Here is a 13432-nt window from a genome sequence, read left to right on the forward strand (position 1 = left end):
TGTCCCCCCATTTTCCCACCCCGCCTTGCTGGGCTGCTTTGGTGCAGTCAGGTGGGCTTGCAGCGGGCACAGCCCCATGGCAAGGCGGAAATCTGCACTCCTTCAAGAACTCTTGTTGCCTTCAGAGCAGTGCTCATTGGTGAGGCTGACACGATGGCCCCAGGCTGATGGGTTCAGGAGGCACCCGGGATGAATCTGCTCTGGGTGACAAGGCAGCTGGCTGCACAGCCCCTGCCAACCTGGCCCAGCATGGAGGACGCCCGGGGGGAGGGATGAACTCACCTCTGCAACGTGGCTTCTGTCCCCTACTGTCAGGTGACGATCCCACCTGTTGGCCATCTCCTCCTCTGTCAGGACCCTGGAGGTGGATGAGGAACAAAAGATGCACCTGTCTCCAGCCCCTCCCTGCCCTGCCTCAGGCCCCAGGACAGCCTCTCCTGCTCACCCCATCATGGTCAGGGCAGTGACAACCCAAGTCTCATCTGCAGCCTGCCTGGTACCACAGAGTCCAGCGTCCCCATCCCCTGCACATGCACCACAGCACTCTCTGTTCCACTTCCTCGTTGTAAGGAGCCCCTCCTGTGCCCAGGAACCCATGCAGGTGTCCCCCTCTGCTGTCCTGCCCTACCTTGACACAGCACTCACCAACCCCTGGAGAAACTTCTCCCCAGACACGGGGGCAGGAGGCCTCCCTGCACCCCTTAAAGCCATGCGGCCATGGCGTTGTCCTGCCTGTCAGTTTCTTCCCAGTCCTCATGGCAGCCTTGTTCGCCTCATCACCTGAAGGTCACGGGCGTGGGCAGTTTCTCTTTAGTCTCCCTGCCCTGCAGACTTGCTAGCAAACAATAGAATGCAAATAAATACCAATAAGTTGAAAACCATGGGATTCTCACACATTCGGTGTGGAGTTGATGGCCTGTTTAGTCCAGAAAGAGACCGAGGGTGATAAATGCTCATCCCCAGACCTCCTCTTCCACAGCTATCAGGGGACAGAAGAGTTACTGAGCCAGCAGGAAACACCTCTCACACCTGGGGGCCCTGCTCAGGGGCAGGAGCCAAGACTCGGGAGTGGATGCTGTCTGGCCCACAACGCTGTGCATCCGGGAGAGTTGGAGAATGAACCAGATGGACGATTCTCTCTCTCTCTCTCTTTCTCTCTCTCTACTGCTCTCTTTATGTAACTCTTACTCTCAAATAAACAAATCATATATATGTACATATATAAAAACATTAATTAGTGGAGCTGTAGAGCCTTTCTATTACTATATATATATATATATATATCACTACACTGTTACACTGTGTACACATTTTTTTTTTCTAGTGAGCACTTGTAGTCTTCACCAAAACAAACTGCTCATGGGCCTTAATACCACTTGTTCAAATTTGAAAGGTTTTTTTAAAAAAATATTTATTTATTTGAAATTCAGAGTTACACAGAGAGAGGAGAGGCAGAGAGAGAGAGGTCTTCCATCTGCTGGTTCACTCCCCAATTGGCTCAGCTGCACCTATCTGAAGCCAGGAACCAGGAGTTTCTTCCAGGTCTCCCATGTGGGTGCAGGGGCCCAAGGACTTGAACCATTTTTCTTCTCTATAATCTTTTTTGTGGCTAAATGATCTTACCTAGTTGTGTATTTTAATTTTCCACTTATTGGCTTTGGTTATTATATTATAGAGTTTTGCTTTGTGTTTACCATGAGTCTTACTAAAACATTTTTGGCTTATCAAAAGCTTGTTTGACATGTAGACATCTTGGCATAAGGAAAAAACAAGGGGCTTGGTCCATGGCATGTTAGGTTAATCCTCTGCTTGCGGTGCCAGCATCCCATATTGGTGCCAGTTCTGGTCCCGGTTGCTCCTCTTCCAATCCAGCTCTCTGCTATGGTCTGGGAAAGCAGTAGAAGATGGCCCAAGTCCTTGGGCCTCTGTACCCACTTGGGAGACCGGCAGGAAGCACCTGGTTCCTGCCTTCAGATCCGCGCAGCTCTGCAGTGCAGCCACTGGGGAGTGAACCAACGGACAGAAGACCTTTCCCTCTGTCTCTTCCTCTCACTGTCTTTTACTCTACCTCTCAAATAAATTCTTCAAAAACAAACAAACAAAAAAAACAAGAGATACATACTAATAAAGAACACTAAAATTATACTCCTTTCCTTCCTACATTTTGAATTTTTGAAGTCTACTTTTAAATCTATATTATCTATTATTTTTAGTGGAATTATTATTCTTAATTCTTTTGCTTGTTATTCTTCATACTAAACATATGGATTGTGGATGTCCTTGTTTACAATATGGGAGCATTCTGAATTTGTGTATTTAGTGACTTGTACCAGTGAGTTTTCCACATTCTAATATTTTTTCTTACTCATTAGCATCTCTTTCTTCCAGTTTAAAAAACTTCCTTTCTTGTAGGACAGATCTATAAGACAATAACCTCTCTCACCTCTTGTTTTTCAGAGAATAACATTATCTGTCCTCCATAACAGAATGATAACTTTGCTAGATCCAATATCCCTGGTCAGCAGGTTCTCCAAGAACATTGTGAGAATCACATCTCTTTTCGTGCCATCTGTAAATCCTGCCCTATCACTCTAGAAGTGAACTGGGACAGTCTGGTGTGTCATTCACTTCCTTTCTCTTGCAATGTTGAGCCTCATCTTTTCCCTGGAGACAAATTTGATTTTAATACATCCCGGGATGGACTTGGTTGAATCAAATCTAATTGGTGACCCCATGCCTTCCTGTCACTTGGATCACTGTACCTTTCTGCAGACTTCAGGATGGTTCTGTATTATCTAGTTGTGTGTACTGACTACCAATTTAATATTCTCAGTTCCTCTTGACCCACAATAATGTAGATATGTTTGTTTGTTTTTATTGTTTGAAGGTAGAGAGATCTTTTATCAACTGGTCCACTCTGCAGATGCCCACACAGCTGGAGCTGAGACAAGTGAAAGCCAGGAGCCCAGAGCTCAATCCAGGTACCTCACATAGGTGACAAGGGCCCAAATGCTTCAGCTATCATCTGACACCTCCCAGGGTGTACATTATCAGGAAATTGGATTCAGAAGCAGAGCTAGTGCTCAAACCCAGGCACTGCAATATGAAATGTGAGTATCCTCACCAGTGTCTTAACCACTGCACTGAAGAGATACACCAGATGTGTGTACCTTTCAAAGAATCCTAAAATACACGTAAGCCTTTTCATACTTGTTGGAATTTTTTTTATTTTTTGCTCCTCCATATGTTCATTTTCAAATAGCCTATATTTGAGTTTACTGCTTCTTCTGTTTGATATAGTTTCCCATTGATACATTCTATCATATTCTAAGTTTTGGTTAGTATAATTTTAGCTTAAAGATTTGTTTGGTTTTTGAAAATTACCTTCATTTCTTGAGGGCCGGCACCGTGGTGCAGTAGTTTAATTCTCTGCCTGAGGTGCTGGCATCCCATATGGGCGCCAGTTCTAGTTCTGGCTTCTCCTCTTCCCATCCAGCTCTCTGCTATGGCCTGGGAAAGCAGTAGAAGATGGGGCAAATCCTTGAGCCCCAGCACCTGCATGGGAGACCTGGAAGAAGTTCCTGATTCGTGGCTTCGGATCGGCACAGCCCCACCATTGCAACCATTTGGTGAGTGACCAATGAAAGAAGACCTTTCTCTCTGTCTCTCCCTCTCACTATCAGTAACTCTACCTCTCAAATAAATAAATACTTTTTAAAAAAAGAAAACTACCTTCATCTCTAGTAAGCCTCCTCCTCTGAGTATTGAATAGTTGTGCCATCTTCTCTTGAAGCTTAGTGAGTTGCAATACAGCAGCTCTTTTTAATTCTACATCTGAGAATCTGTACATGTCAGTTGCCGTCTGTCTGACCTCTGAAAACTTACTTTGTTCCTTAAGTGAGGTTGTGGTTACTTGAAAGTTCTTGATGCTTGTAAGTGCACTACATCATCTTCAACTTTAGGGATTGTTTCCTTGAGCCTTCAAATTGTGGCTTTGTTTTTAACTTTCCTTCCAGAAATTCCAAGCAGTCTATTTTCAGAGCATATGGACACTTGGGCTGTTTCAGCTCTAGATTGCAACATAAGTCTGCTGTTGATGTGTTGTCACTGTTTTAGCACTAGAGAGTGCTCCAAGCCCAGGTTTGTCCTAATGCTGCGGTTGGTGTTTTGTTCAAAGTTAACTGAGGAAGTGCCTAAGTAGGGATAGTCTATCATTGCAGTCCTGTTCCTGGTGCTGAGCCAGATGCCAAGTACCACGCCACCAGTGCCAAAATGGCAATCACTTCTGGAGCCCAAGACCCATGCTTCCGGTCCTGAAGTGGACTCACTTCCATCATCCATCAGTGATGCTGTTTGGAATGTAAGTCTGATTAACGTGGGTCACAGGTCTCCACCTGGCACTCCTGGCACTGGGGTCAATCAAGAAGCAGGGGCTTGGGGAAGGGAAATGTTGGGATAGGAACAGTGTCAGGTATTTATCAGACGGGCACTGAGTCACAGGGCACAATCCTGAAATCACTTTGTTTCTCAGTGGCTGGGGTCTTGTTCTGTACTCTTTCCAAGATTGAGAAAGGGATGGTTGAGGCAGTCCCCTTGACACCTCGCTAAAGAGGACACTTGGGCTCAGTCTGTAGCCACTGGCTTGGGAGCAATGGCCCTGGGGCCCTGTCTGGCACCATGTTTCATAGTAGTGAGCCTGGTACTGGGTTTAACATCAAAGGTCTGGGTGCAATTCCTCCTCTCTCCTCCAAGCAGAAAACCAGACACCCCTTTCCCTGCTACTTGGATCTGAGAGGTGGGTATGGCTGTCCTCTTTTCTTCCTGCATTCCTCAGAGTGTCTTTTCTTCTTGTTCTCATGCCAGGCACTGTGGTCACTCACCTGCTTCCTTAGATCCTGTGGTGTGGTGTAGGAATAGCTGTTCTCATCAGTGTCTGAGTGCAGTGCTGACAGCCAGAACATCTTAGCTCCCTCCTGCTGCACCTTCTAGATATTATTTGCTGTACAAACACTACCAAGTTTGAGGCGAGCAGTGTCAGTGCGATTGTGTCATACACAGGAAGGTTTCCCCCCATGAAGTGATCAGGACTTGTCCCTACCATTCCTTGGAGATCATCTGTAATTTCAGAGTATGAAAAAGATGTCAAGGCCGGTGCCGTGGCTCACTAGGCTAATCCTCCGCCTTGCGGCGCCGGCACACCGGGTTCTAGTCCCGGTCGGGGCACCGGATTTTGTCCCGGTTGCCCCTCTTCCAGGCCAGCTCTATGCTGTGGCCAGGGAGTGCAGTGGAGGATGGCCCAAGTACTTGGGCCCTGCACCCCATGGGAGACCAGGATAAGTACCTGGCTCCTGCCGTCAGATCAGCATGGTGCACTGGCCGCAGCGCCCTGGCCATGGTGACCATTGGAGGGTGAACCAATGGTAAAGGAAGACCTTTCTCTCTGTCTCTCTCTCTCACTGTCCACTCTGCCTGTCCAAAAAAAGAAGAAGTCAATATAAAAATATGAAAGATATGACAATATACATGTGATTGTGATGTGTAATTCTGGTGGACATTCAGGCTGGATAAGGGTGACTAGATAGCTTACTGAACATTATTTCAGAGCGTGTGTTGATGGTGGGGGGGATTTCTGGATGATGTAGGTGAATACATAGGTGCTGCCACCAGGGACCACAGCCTGGTCTCATCCAATATTTTTTGGAGGATTTATTTATTTATTTAAAAATCAGAGTTACACAGAGAGAGGTAGAGGCAGAGAGAGAGAGAGAGAGAGAGAGAGAAAGGTCTTCCATCCACTGGTTCACTCCCCAGTTGGCCACAATAGCCAGAGCTGCTGTGATCCGAAGCAGGAGCCTGGAGCTTCTTCTGGGTCTCCCATGCGGGTGCAGAGGCCCAAGGACTTAGGCCATCCTTCACTGCTTTCCCGAGCCATAGCAGAAAGATGGATAGGAAGTGGAGCAGTCATGACTCCAACCAGTGTGCACATGGGATGTGTGCACTGCAGGCAGTGGCTTTACCTGCTACTCCACAATGCTGGCCCCTGGCTTCTTTCTTACAGAGGTGTTTCCAAAGTGTGCCTGTGTTGTGCAATGTGTCAGTGCTTCTCTTTATTGCTGAATACCACAGTGTATGAATATGTTGCACTTTGCCTAGCCATCCATGGACATCTGGTTAGCTTCTACCTTTTACTTAATATGCATAACGCTAGTATAAACATTTGTGTTTCAGAAGGGTATGTTTGGTATCTGTTTTCAGTTCTCGTAGGTGTATATTTAGGAGTGGAATTGCTGGGGTAAATGATAACTTGGTGCCTACCTTTTTAAGAAACTGCCATGCAGGTCCAGTTTCTCCAAGACTGTATTGACAAGGGTTGTCTATATTTTTGACAATGGACTTCTTACAGGGTGTCCCCTTGTGCTTTTTTTTTTACAGGCAGAGTGGACAGTGAGAGAGAGAGACAGAGAGAAAGGTCTTCCTTTGCCGTTGGTTCACCCTCCAATGGCCGCCGCGGCCGGCGCGCTGCGGCCGGCGCACCGCGCTGATCCGTTGGCAGGAGCCAGGAACCAGGTGCTTTTCCTGGTCTCCCATGGGGTGCAGGGCCCAAGCACCTGGGCCATCCTCCACTGCACTCCCTGGCCACAGCAGAGGGCTGGCCTGGAAGAGGGGCAACCGGGACAGAATCCGGCGCCCCGACCGGGACTAGAACCCGGTGTGCCGGCGCCGCTAGGCGGAGGATTAGCCTAGTGAGCCGCGGCGCCGGCCATCCCTTGTGCTTTGCATTTCCCTAATGTCTGATGGTGCTGGACAGTTCTTCATGTGCTTGCAGACCAGTAATAAGGCTCTTTAAAACCTTTTGATTATGATATAGTTTTTGCACTTACAGAGGAGTTACAGAATAGTTTGAAAAAGTCCTGTAGTTCCTTCACTCAGACTCACCAGACATTAACATTTGCCCTATTGGAGTTGCATTCCCATTCGTATTCTCTCCCTTTTCCCTCTCTCTGGTCTTCGTCTTTCTCTACACACATCCATACAAACACACACACACACATTTTTATTTAATAATCTGAAAGTAGCTGGACTCATCATGTCCCTTTATCCATGAATACTTTGGCATAGATTTTCTGAGAACACGGATTCTTTTCATGTAATTTCAGTACACTTCTCAAAATCAGAACACACGGCATTGATAACCAGTAATATCCAATCTGTGTTTAGACTTTATCAATCGTCCCCATATGCTAGACCCACAGCTTGCTCATCAGATTTCCTTAATCATATTTATTATTTTTTGAAATATTATTTATTTGAGAGATCAATGGACAGAGAAAGAGAAGAAGACAGAAAGACAGAGCTACTATCCATGGGTTCACTCCCCAAATGCCTGCAACTGCCAGGCTGGACCAGGGCAAAGCCGGGACCCCAGAACTCCATCTGGACCTCCCCCATGGACCATTGTCTGCTGTCTCCCAGGTGCACTGGCAGGGGCCTGGATTGGAAGCCCAGGAGATGGGACTCAAGTCGGCACTCTGATATGGGAGGCGGGAGTGCTGGGTGGCGGTGTAACCTGCAGCGCCACAGCATTCACCCCATCCTTGGCAGGTGCACGACCTTGCCTGTCCTGGAGAGTTTGCACCGTGATTTGGTAGAAGAATTGCCCGCTGTTTCGTGACAGTTTGGGAGAGTTTGCCTGCTTTTCCCTGGGGCTCTATTAAAGCACACGTGTTTAACACTCAGGAACAACAGGCAAAACGTGCTTCCCAGGCATGGTGGGCAGGGACTCATTCCTGCCCCATCGTTGACGATCAGCTCTGTCACTTGGCTAAGGTGCGGCCTATGGGTTGAGGGGTTAAGCAGCCAGGACAAAAGGCAGTACAAAAAATTATTGTAGTTAATAAGAAGTTTGGGGGGTGGGTGTTGCGGTGCAGTGAGTTCAGCTGCTGCTTGGGATCCCCGCATCCAACACCAGAGTGCCCCTCCGGCTGCTCGGCTTTGATCCAGCTCTCTGCTAATGCTCCTGGGAAGAGGGGGATGACGGCTGAAATACTGGAGGCCCTGCCACCATGGGGGACACCCAGATGGAGTGGCAGGCTCTTAGCTTCGGCCTGGTCCAGCCCTGGCTGATGTGGGTATTTGGGAAGAGAATGAGGAGATGGAAGGTGTCTCTCTCTCCTTTTCTTATCACTAGGTTCAGCATAGTGTGTGTGTGTGTGTGTGTGTGTGTGTGTGTGTGTGTTTAAATCAGACCTGAGGTGCGAGATACATGGAAGAAAATTCACCCAAGTGTCTCTTAGATGAGTTTTGCCAAATGTGTAGAGCCAGGTCCACATCATTGACAAAAACTCAGAATGGGTTGAAAAGGGCACACACTTTTTTTAAAAAATATATATTTATTTGTTTACTTGAAAGTCAGAGTTACATAGGAAGAAGAGGAGAGACAGAGAGAGAGAGACAGAGAGGTCTTCCATCCGCTGGTTCACTCCCCAATTGGCCACAATGGCCAGAGCTGTGCTGATCGGAAACCAGGAGCCAGGAGCTTCTTCTGGGTCTCCCACGCAGGGGGAACACACTTTTAAATCATAATTCAGGACTACATACATAACCAGACATGCATCACTCTAATCTTAAGGGACTTGGTCTCCTTCCTCTTGGACACATGCACCCCTAGGAGCCCAGGAGACAACGCTGGTGTCTCCTCTGTTGCTGTCACGGTGAGCTGTGGGCAGTAGGGGGACCCACAGAGAAGTCACTTTCCTGGGTACCGCAAGAAGGGAGCACAGTGTCCTTTTCCTTGCTCGACGACCCCCCTACTTACCTGGGGGTTCTGTTGCCTGCCCCCTTTCCTGGGGCACCACCCTGGTGTGGTCACAGGCAGGGCATGCACTGTGTCTCTGGGACCCACTCCCCCAGCTGCCTCTCCTTTGCCCTGGCCCTGGGCTGGATGTTGAGTCTGGTTGAATGGTGGCTGTTCTTTCATGCCATCTTCTTCAAAAGCTGCCATCCCTGCCATGAGCTGGGAAAAGTCTGTTTGGAAGTTAAAGGCTGAGCCTTGAGTCCTTTCTTAATCAATGGCTGTAGAAAGCCCCATCCCTCAGCCCAGGGTACCAGGCAGAAGAGGAAGGTGGGGGAGAAACACACCTCCCTAGCTAATACTTACCAATGCCTTCCCATGGTCGGACAGGTGATTTGGGAAGAAAAAAACACAGAATTGGCCCAGCATCCCATATGGGCACTGGTTCGAGTCCCGGCTACTCCTCTTCCAATCCAGCTCTCTGCTGATGGCCTGGGAAAGCAGTAGGAGATGGCCCAAGTCCTTGGGCCCTTGCACCACGTGGGAGACCCAGAGGAGGCTCCTGGCTTCAGATCGGCCCAGCTCCAGTCATGGTGGCCATCTGGGGAGTAAACCAGCGGATGGAAGACATTTCTTCTCCATCTCTCTGTAATTCTAACTCTCAAATAAATAATACATCTTAAAAAAAAAAAAGAACTTAATGTTGACCTACCTTAAATGTTATCATTCTTTGTCTACCTTAATCATTCTTCCTTTGGAAACAGGACAGATTAAATATTTATTAAGTATTTCTCTACATTGGTCTCCCCTGTTTTGGCCAAGAGGCAAATTAAATATTTGTCTACCTTAATCCTTCATCCTTTTGAATTTAAGACAAACAAGATAAGGGCAAGTTCTTGTCGATTTTTTTAATCTGATTGTTTTTGGTAGTGCAGCAGGTGAGAAGGGAGACAAAGACAAGGTCAAGATGATTGGAGAGGGTGTAGGAGCTTAGATCCTGTCCTGGGGCGTGCACATGGGCTTCAGGGAAGGGAAGGTATGTTCCGGGCAGCGTGGGGGATGGTGCAGGTGCTGGCTAGGCCGCGTGAAGGTAACGGGGTAGGGGTATGGGAAAGGGCCATGTCTAACCTTCACCTCAACCTAGGGTTGTTTAAGATGCAACAGAGAGCTGGTCTCTGAGCAGACAAAGTTTCCTTTCCAACACCATTTGTGCTTCTCCCAGCATGCTGTGGGTCGGTCTCAGAGACCCCTGGTGTGCGGGCTGAGTCCTAGCCACTGTGGTGGCTTCACTTTTGCACCGTGAGATTGGAGACATGGCTCCATGCAGTCCGCAGAAAGTGATCTCCAGGCACTCGGGTGTAGCAGATGAGAAGCAGGATGGCACTCTGGAGAAAGGACAGCTGCCCAGGATTCCCTCAGTGGCTCGGACAGTCCAAGGTCATCAGCAGAATGGAGCCGGGAGTTTCTTCCAGGTCTCCCACATGGGTGCAGGGCCCAAGGACTTGGGCCATCATCCACTGCTTTCCCAGGCCATAGCAGGGAGCTGGATCGGATGTGGAGCAGCTGGGATTCGAACTGGCGCCCACCTGGGATGTGGGTGCTGCAGGCAGAGGCCTAACTTTCTGTGCCACAGCACTGGCCTCCACCTCTGCTTTTGATCCAAATCCTGCTGCATGTGCCTGGGAAGACAGTAGTTGATGGCTGAAGTACTTGGGTTCCTGCCACTTATGTAGGAAACCCGGATGGAGTTCCTGGCTCCTGGCTTTGGCCTGGTCCATGCATAGCATTTGAGGAATAACCCAGTGAATGGAAGATCTGTGTGTGTGTGTTTGTGTGTGTGCGCGCGCGCTTGTGTGCGCACGCACCCCTCTCTGTCACTCTTTCAAATAAAAAAATAAAACATTAAAAAATTAATAAAAGAGACAGTTCATCCCCCCAAAAGAACTTTGATTCCAGTTGTGTCTGATGAACCTAGGCCATTTTCTTTAAGCTTCTGAACACTGACCAGCTAGACATCTAAACTTAGAGTAAACCTAGGCCATTTTCTTTAAGCTTCTGAACACTGACCAGCTAGACATCTAAACTTAGAGTAAGCTGTATTTTCTCTCTATGTCTATTTTCTTACAAAAATAGTAATACCTAGGGCTGGTGCTGTGGTATAGTAGGTTTAGCCTCTGCCTGTGGCACCAGCATCCCATATGGGCTCTGGTTCAAGTCCTGGATACTCCACTTCTGATCCAGCTCCCTGCTAATGTGCCTGGGGAAGCAGAGGAAGATGGCCCAAGTGCTTGGGCCCTGTATCCACATGGGAGACCCAGAAGAAATTCCTGGTTCCTAGCTTTGGCCTGGTCCAGCCCTGACTGTTGCTGCCATTTGGGGAGTGAACTAGCAGATGGAAGACTCTCTCTTCCTCTCTCCCTGTAACTCTTTCAAAATAAATAAAAAAATAAATCTTTTTAAAAAAACCAGTAATACCTTCCCTCCAATGCAATCATTTCAATATGAGACTCAAAGGAGTCAGGTTTATGTGAAAGCAACACACAGGGTCTCTAATTATGCTCCCCCAGAGGATTCCCAGGATCTACTGGATCCAAAGAAATTCTAGAGACACAAGAGAGAAAACTGGATTATGTCATATATTGGTCTATTTTGCTTACTATCACAAAATACCCAAGGCTGGATAACTTTGTAAAGGAAAGGGGTTATTTAGCTCACAGGTGTAGAAGTTCAAGGGCCTGCGTCTGGTGACAGATTTCTTCCAGGCAGGGAGACCTGAATGTCTGCACCTGCACCTGCTGCCTCCTTGTGCATCTCCCTCTCCCTCTCCCTCTCCCTCTCCCTCTCCCTCTCCCTCTCCCTCTCCCTCTTCCCTCCTCTTCTTCTCCTGCCCCGCTACCAATTATCCACCAGTATTTTAGTCCTAGTAGCTCTATGATTTTGTTTAATCCTAGTCACCTTCCAAAGATCTGACCTTTAAATACCAGGGTCAAATTGAATTTCCATCCTCCTAACACCTGACAAGGGCATCAAATTTCAACCCATGAGCCTTTGGGGAGCACAGACAAACCAGTGTGGCAGAAATGAATTCTTCACACAGCCCCGGCCATTGTGGCCATCTGCAGAGTGAACCAGCAGATGAAAGACACCTCTCTCTCTCTCTCTCTCTCTCTCTCTCTCTCTCTGCCTCTGCCTCTCTATAACTCTGCCTTTCAAATAAATAAATCTTAAAAAAAAAATGAATGCCTCATTCATTTGGCAAACATCTGTCTGGTGTCTCCTTTATGCAGCCTGGAGCTTGAAGGACTGGATTACAGGGGTGACAGGGGTGCCTCTTCCTCCCATTGTTGAAATCGGTCTACATTTTCATTGAAATCGCCCTGCTGGGGGCCAGCGCTGTGGTGTAGCAGGGTGAGCTGCTGTTGTTGGCAGTGCCAGCCTCCCATGGGGTGGGGGAATGGTTCAAGTACCAAGAGGCGCTGCTTCCAATTCAGCTCCCCGCTAAGGCTCCTGGGAAAGCAGGGGATGATGGACCAGGTGCTTGTCCCTTGAGCCCATGGGGGAGACCTGGAAGAAGCTCCTGGCCCTGGCTTCAGCCTGGTGCAGCCCTGGCGTTGAGGCCATTTGGGGAGTGAACCAGTAGTAGATGGAGAATCTCTCTCTCTCTTGCTCTCGCTCTCTGCCTTTCACATAAAATTAAAAATAAAAAATTCTGTAAGAAAAAAGAGTTTCCATAAAAGAATATGCTATAAAGCAAATCTCCTGGACCAGAAAGCATTTGTCCTCAAGTTCCACACTGTGGCTCGCTCCTGCCTGCTGAGGACTCAGAATACTGAAAGCCCAGGAAGCTAAGAATAAGTTTCCATCACTAACTCAGCAGCCCTAGACCAGGAGCAAGGGAGACTACACCCAAGTGGCCCATCAGAAGCGGCCACTCACCCTCTGTGCCATTTTCGTGCCATCCCAGGGGGAAAGTCAGAAGTGCTCTACAAAGGAAAGCTGCGTGGTTGCCAGCAGCCATAACTAAACCCGCCTTGGGATCTTAAAAGCTGGCTGTGCCAGATGCAGTAACGGTCCAGGAAGCTTGCCTGCCCACTTCCTGTGGACGCTAGGGGACTGGTGTTCTCCCTGGTGGTGGTGGTGGTGGTGTGTGCTGGGGTCACCATGGCCAAGTGCAATGCACATGGGCATCCTCCAAGGCTGAGTCTCCGATCAAGGGACTCGAGGGGGCCGCTCCTCCTGAGATCCCTCCTCTGGGTTTGTAGGTGGTGAGTGCCACCTCCCTGTGTGTTCACAGAGCTTCCTCATGAAAAGAGCAGGCAGGGGGCCGTGACTGTGGCATAGTAGGCTAAGCCTCTGTCTGTGGTGCCGGCATCCCATATAGGCACTGATTCAAGTCCTGGCTGCTCCTCTTCCCAGCCAGCTCTCTGCTTATGAGCTGGGAAAGCAGTAGAAGATGGCCCAAGTGCTTGGGTCCCTGCACCTGCATGGGAGACCAGGAAAAAGCTCTTGGCTCCTGGCTTTGGACTGGCTCAGCTCTAGCTGTAGTGGCCATTTGAGGAGTAAACCAGCAGCTGGAAGACCTTTCTCTCTCTCTCTGCCTCTCTCTATCTGTAACTCTGCTGCTCAATAAATAAATAGAAT

General features: G+C 48.5%; 2 protein-coding genes and 1 long non-coding RNA gene across 3 annotated transcripts in view; 2 read left to right on the forward strand and 1 right to left on the reverse strand.

The window, feature by feature from the left end:
- LOC149122137 (uncharacterized) overlaps window positions 1–13432 on the forward strand; it is a 320316-nt gene that overhangs the window by 230702 nt on the left and 76182 nt on the right. The gene's annotated exons all lie outside the window — the stretch shown is intronic.
- The window catches only part of LOC149122138 (beta-microseminoprotein-like), a 449968-nt gene that overhangs the window by 180313 nt on the left and 256223 nt on the right, over window positions 1–13432 (reverse strand). The window lies entirely within an intron of this gene.
- The window catches only part of LOC149122141 (beta-microseminoprotein-like), a 48682-nt gene that overhangs the window by 9277 nt on the left and 25973 nt on the right, over window positions 1–13432 (forward strand). The window contains exons 2-4 of the mRNA XM_089313684.1: window positions 2888–2981; window positions 3497–3629; window positions 4221–4360. Of these exons, the coding sequence (XP_089169810.1) occupies window positions 3506–3629; window positions 4221–4360 (264 nt within the window). The 5' untranslated portion in view covers window positions 2888–2981; window positions 3497–3505. The remainder of the gene's footprint in view (window positions 1–2887; window positions 2982–3496; window positions 3630–4220; window positions 4361–13432) is intronic.

Source organism: Oryctolagus cuniculus, chromosome 15, assembly GCF_051225735.1.
Source record: "Oryctolagus cuniculus isolate XC-2025 breed Fujian yellow rabbit chromosome 15, ASM5122573v1, whole genome shotgun sequence".
Classification (NCBI taxonomy): Eukaryota; Metazoa; Chordata; class Mammalia; order Lagomorpha; family Leporidae; genus Oryctolagus; species Oryctolagus cuniculus.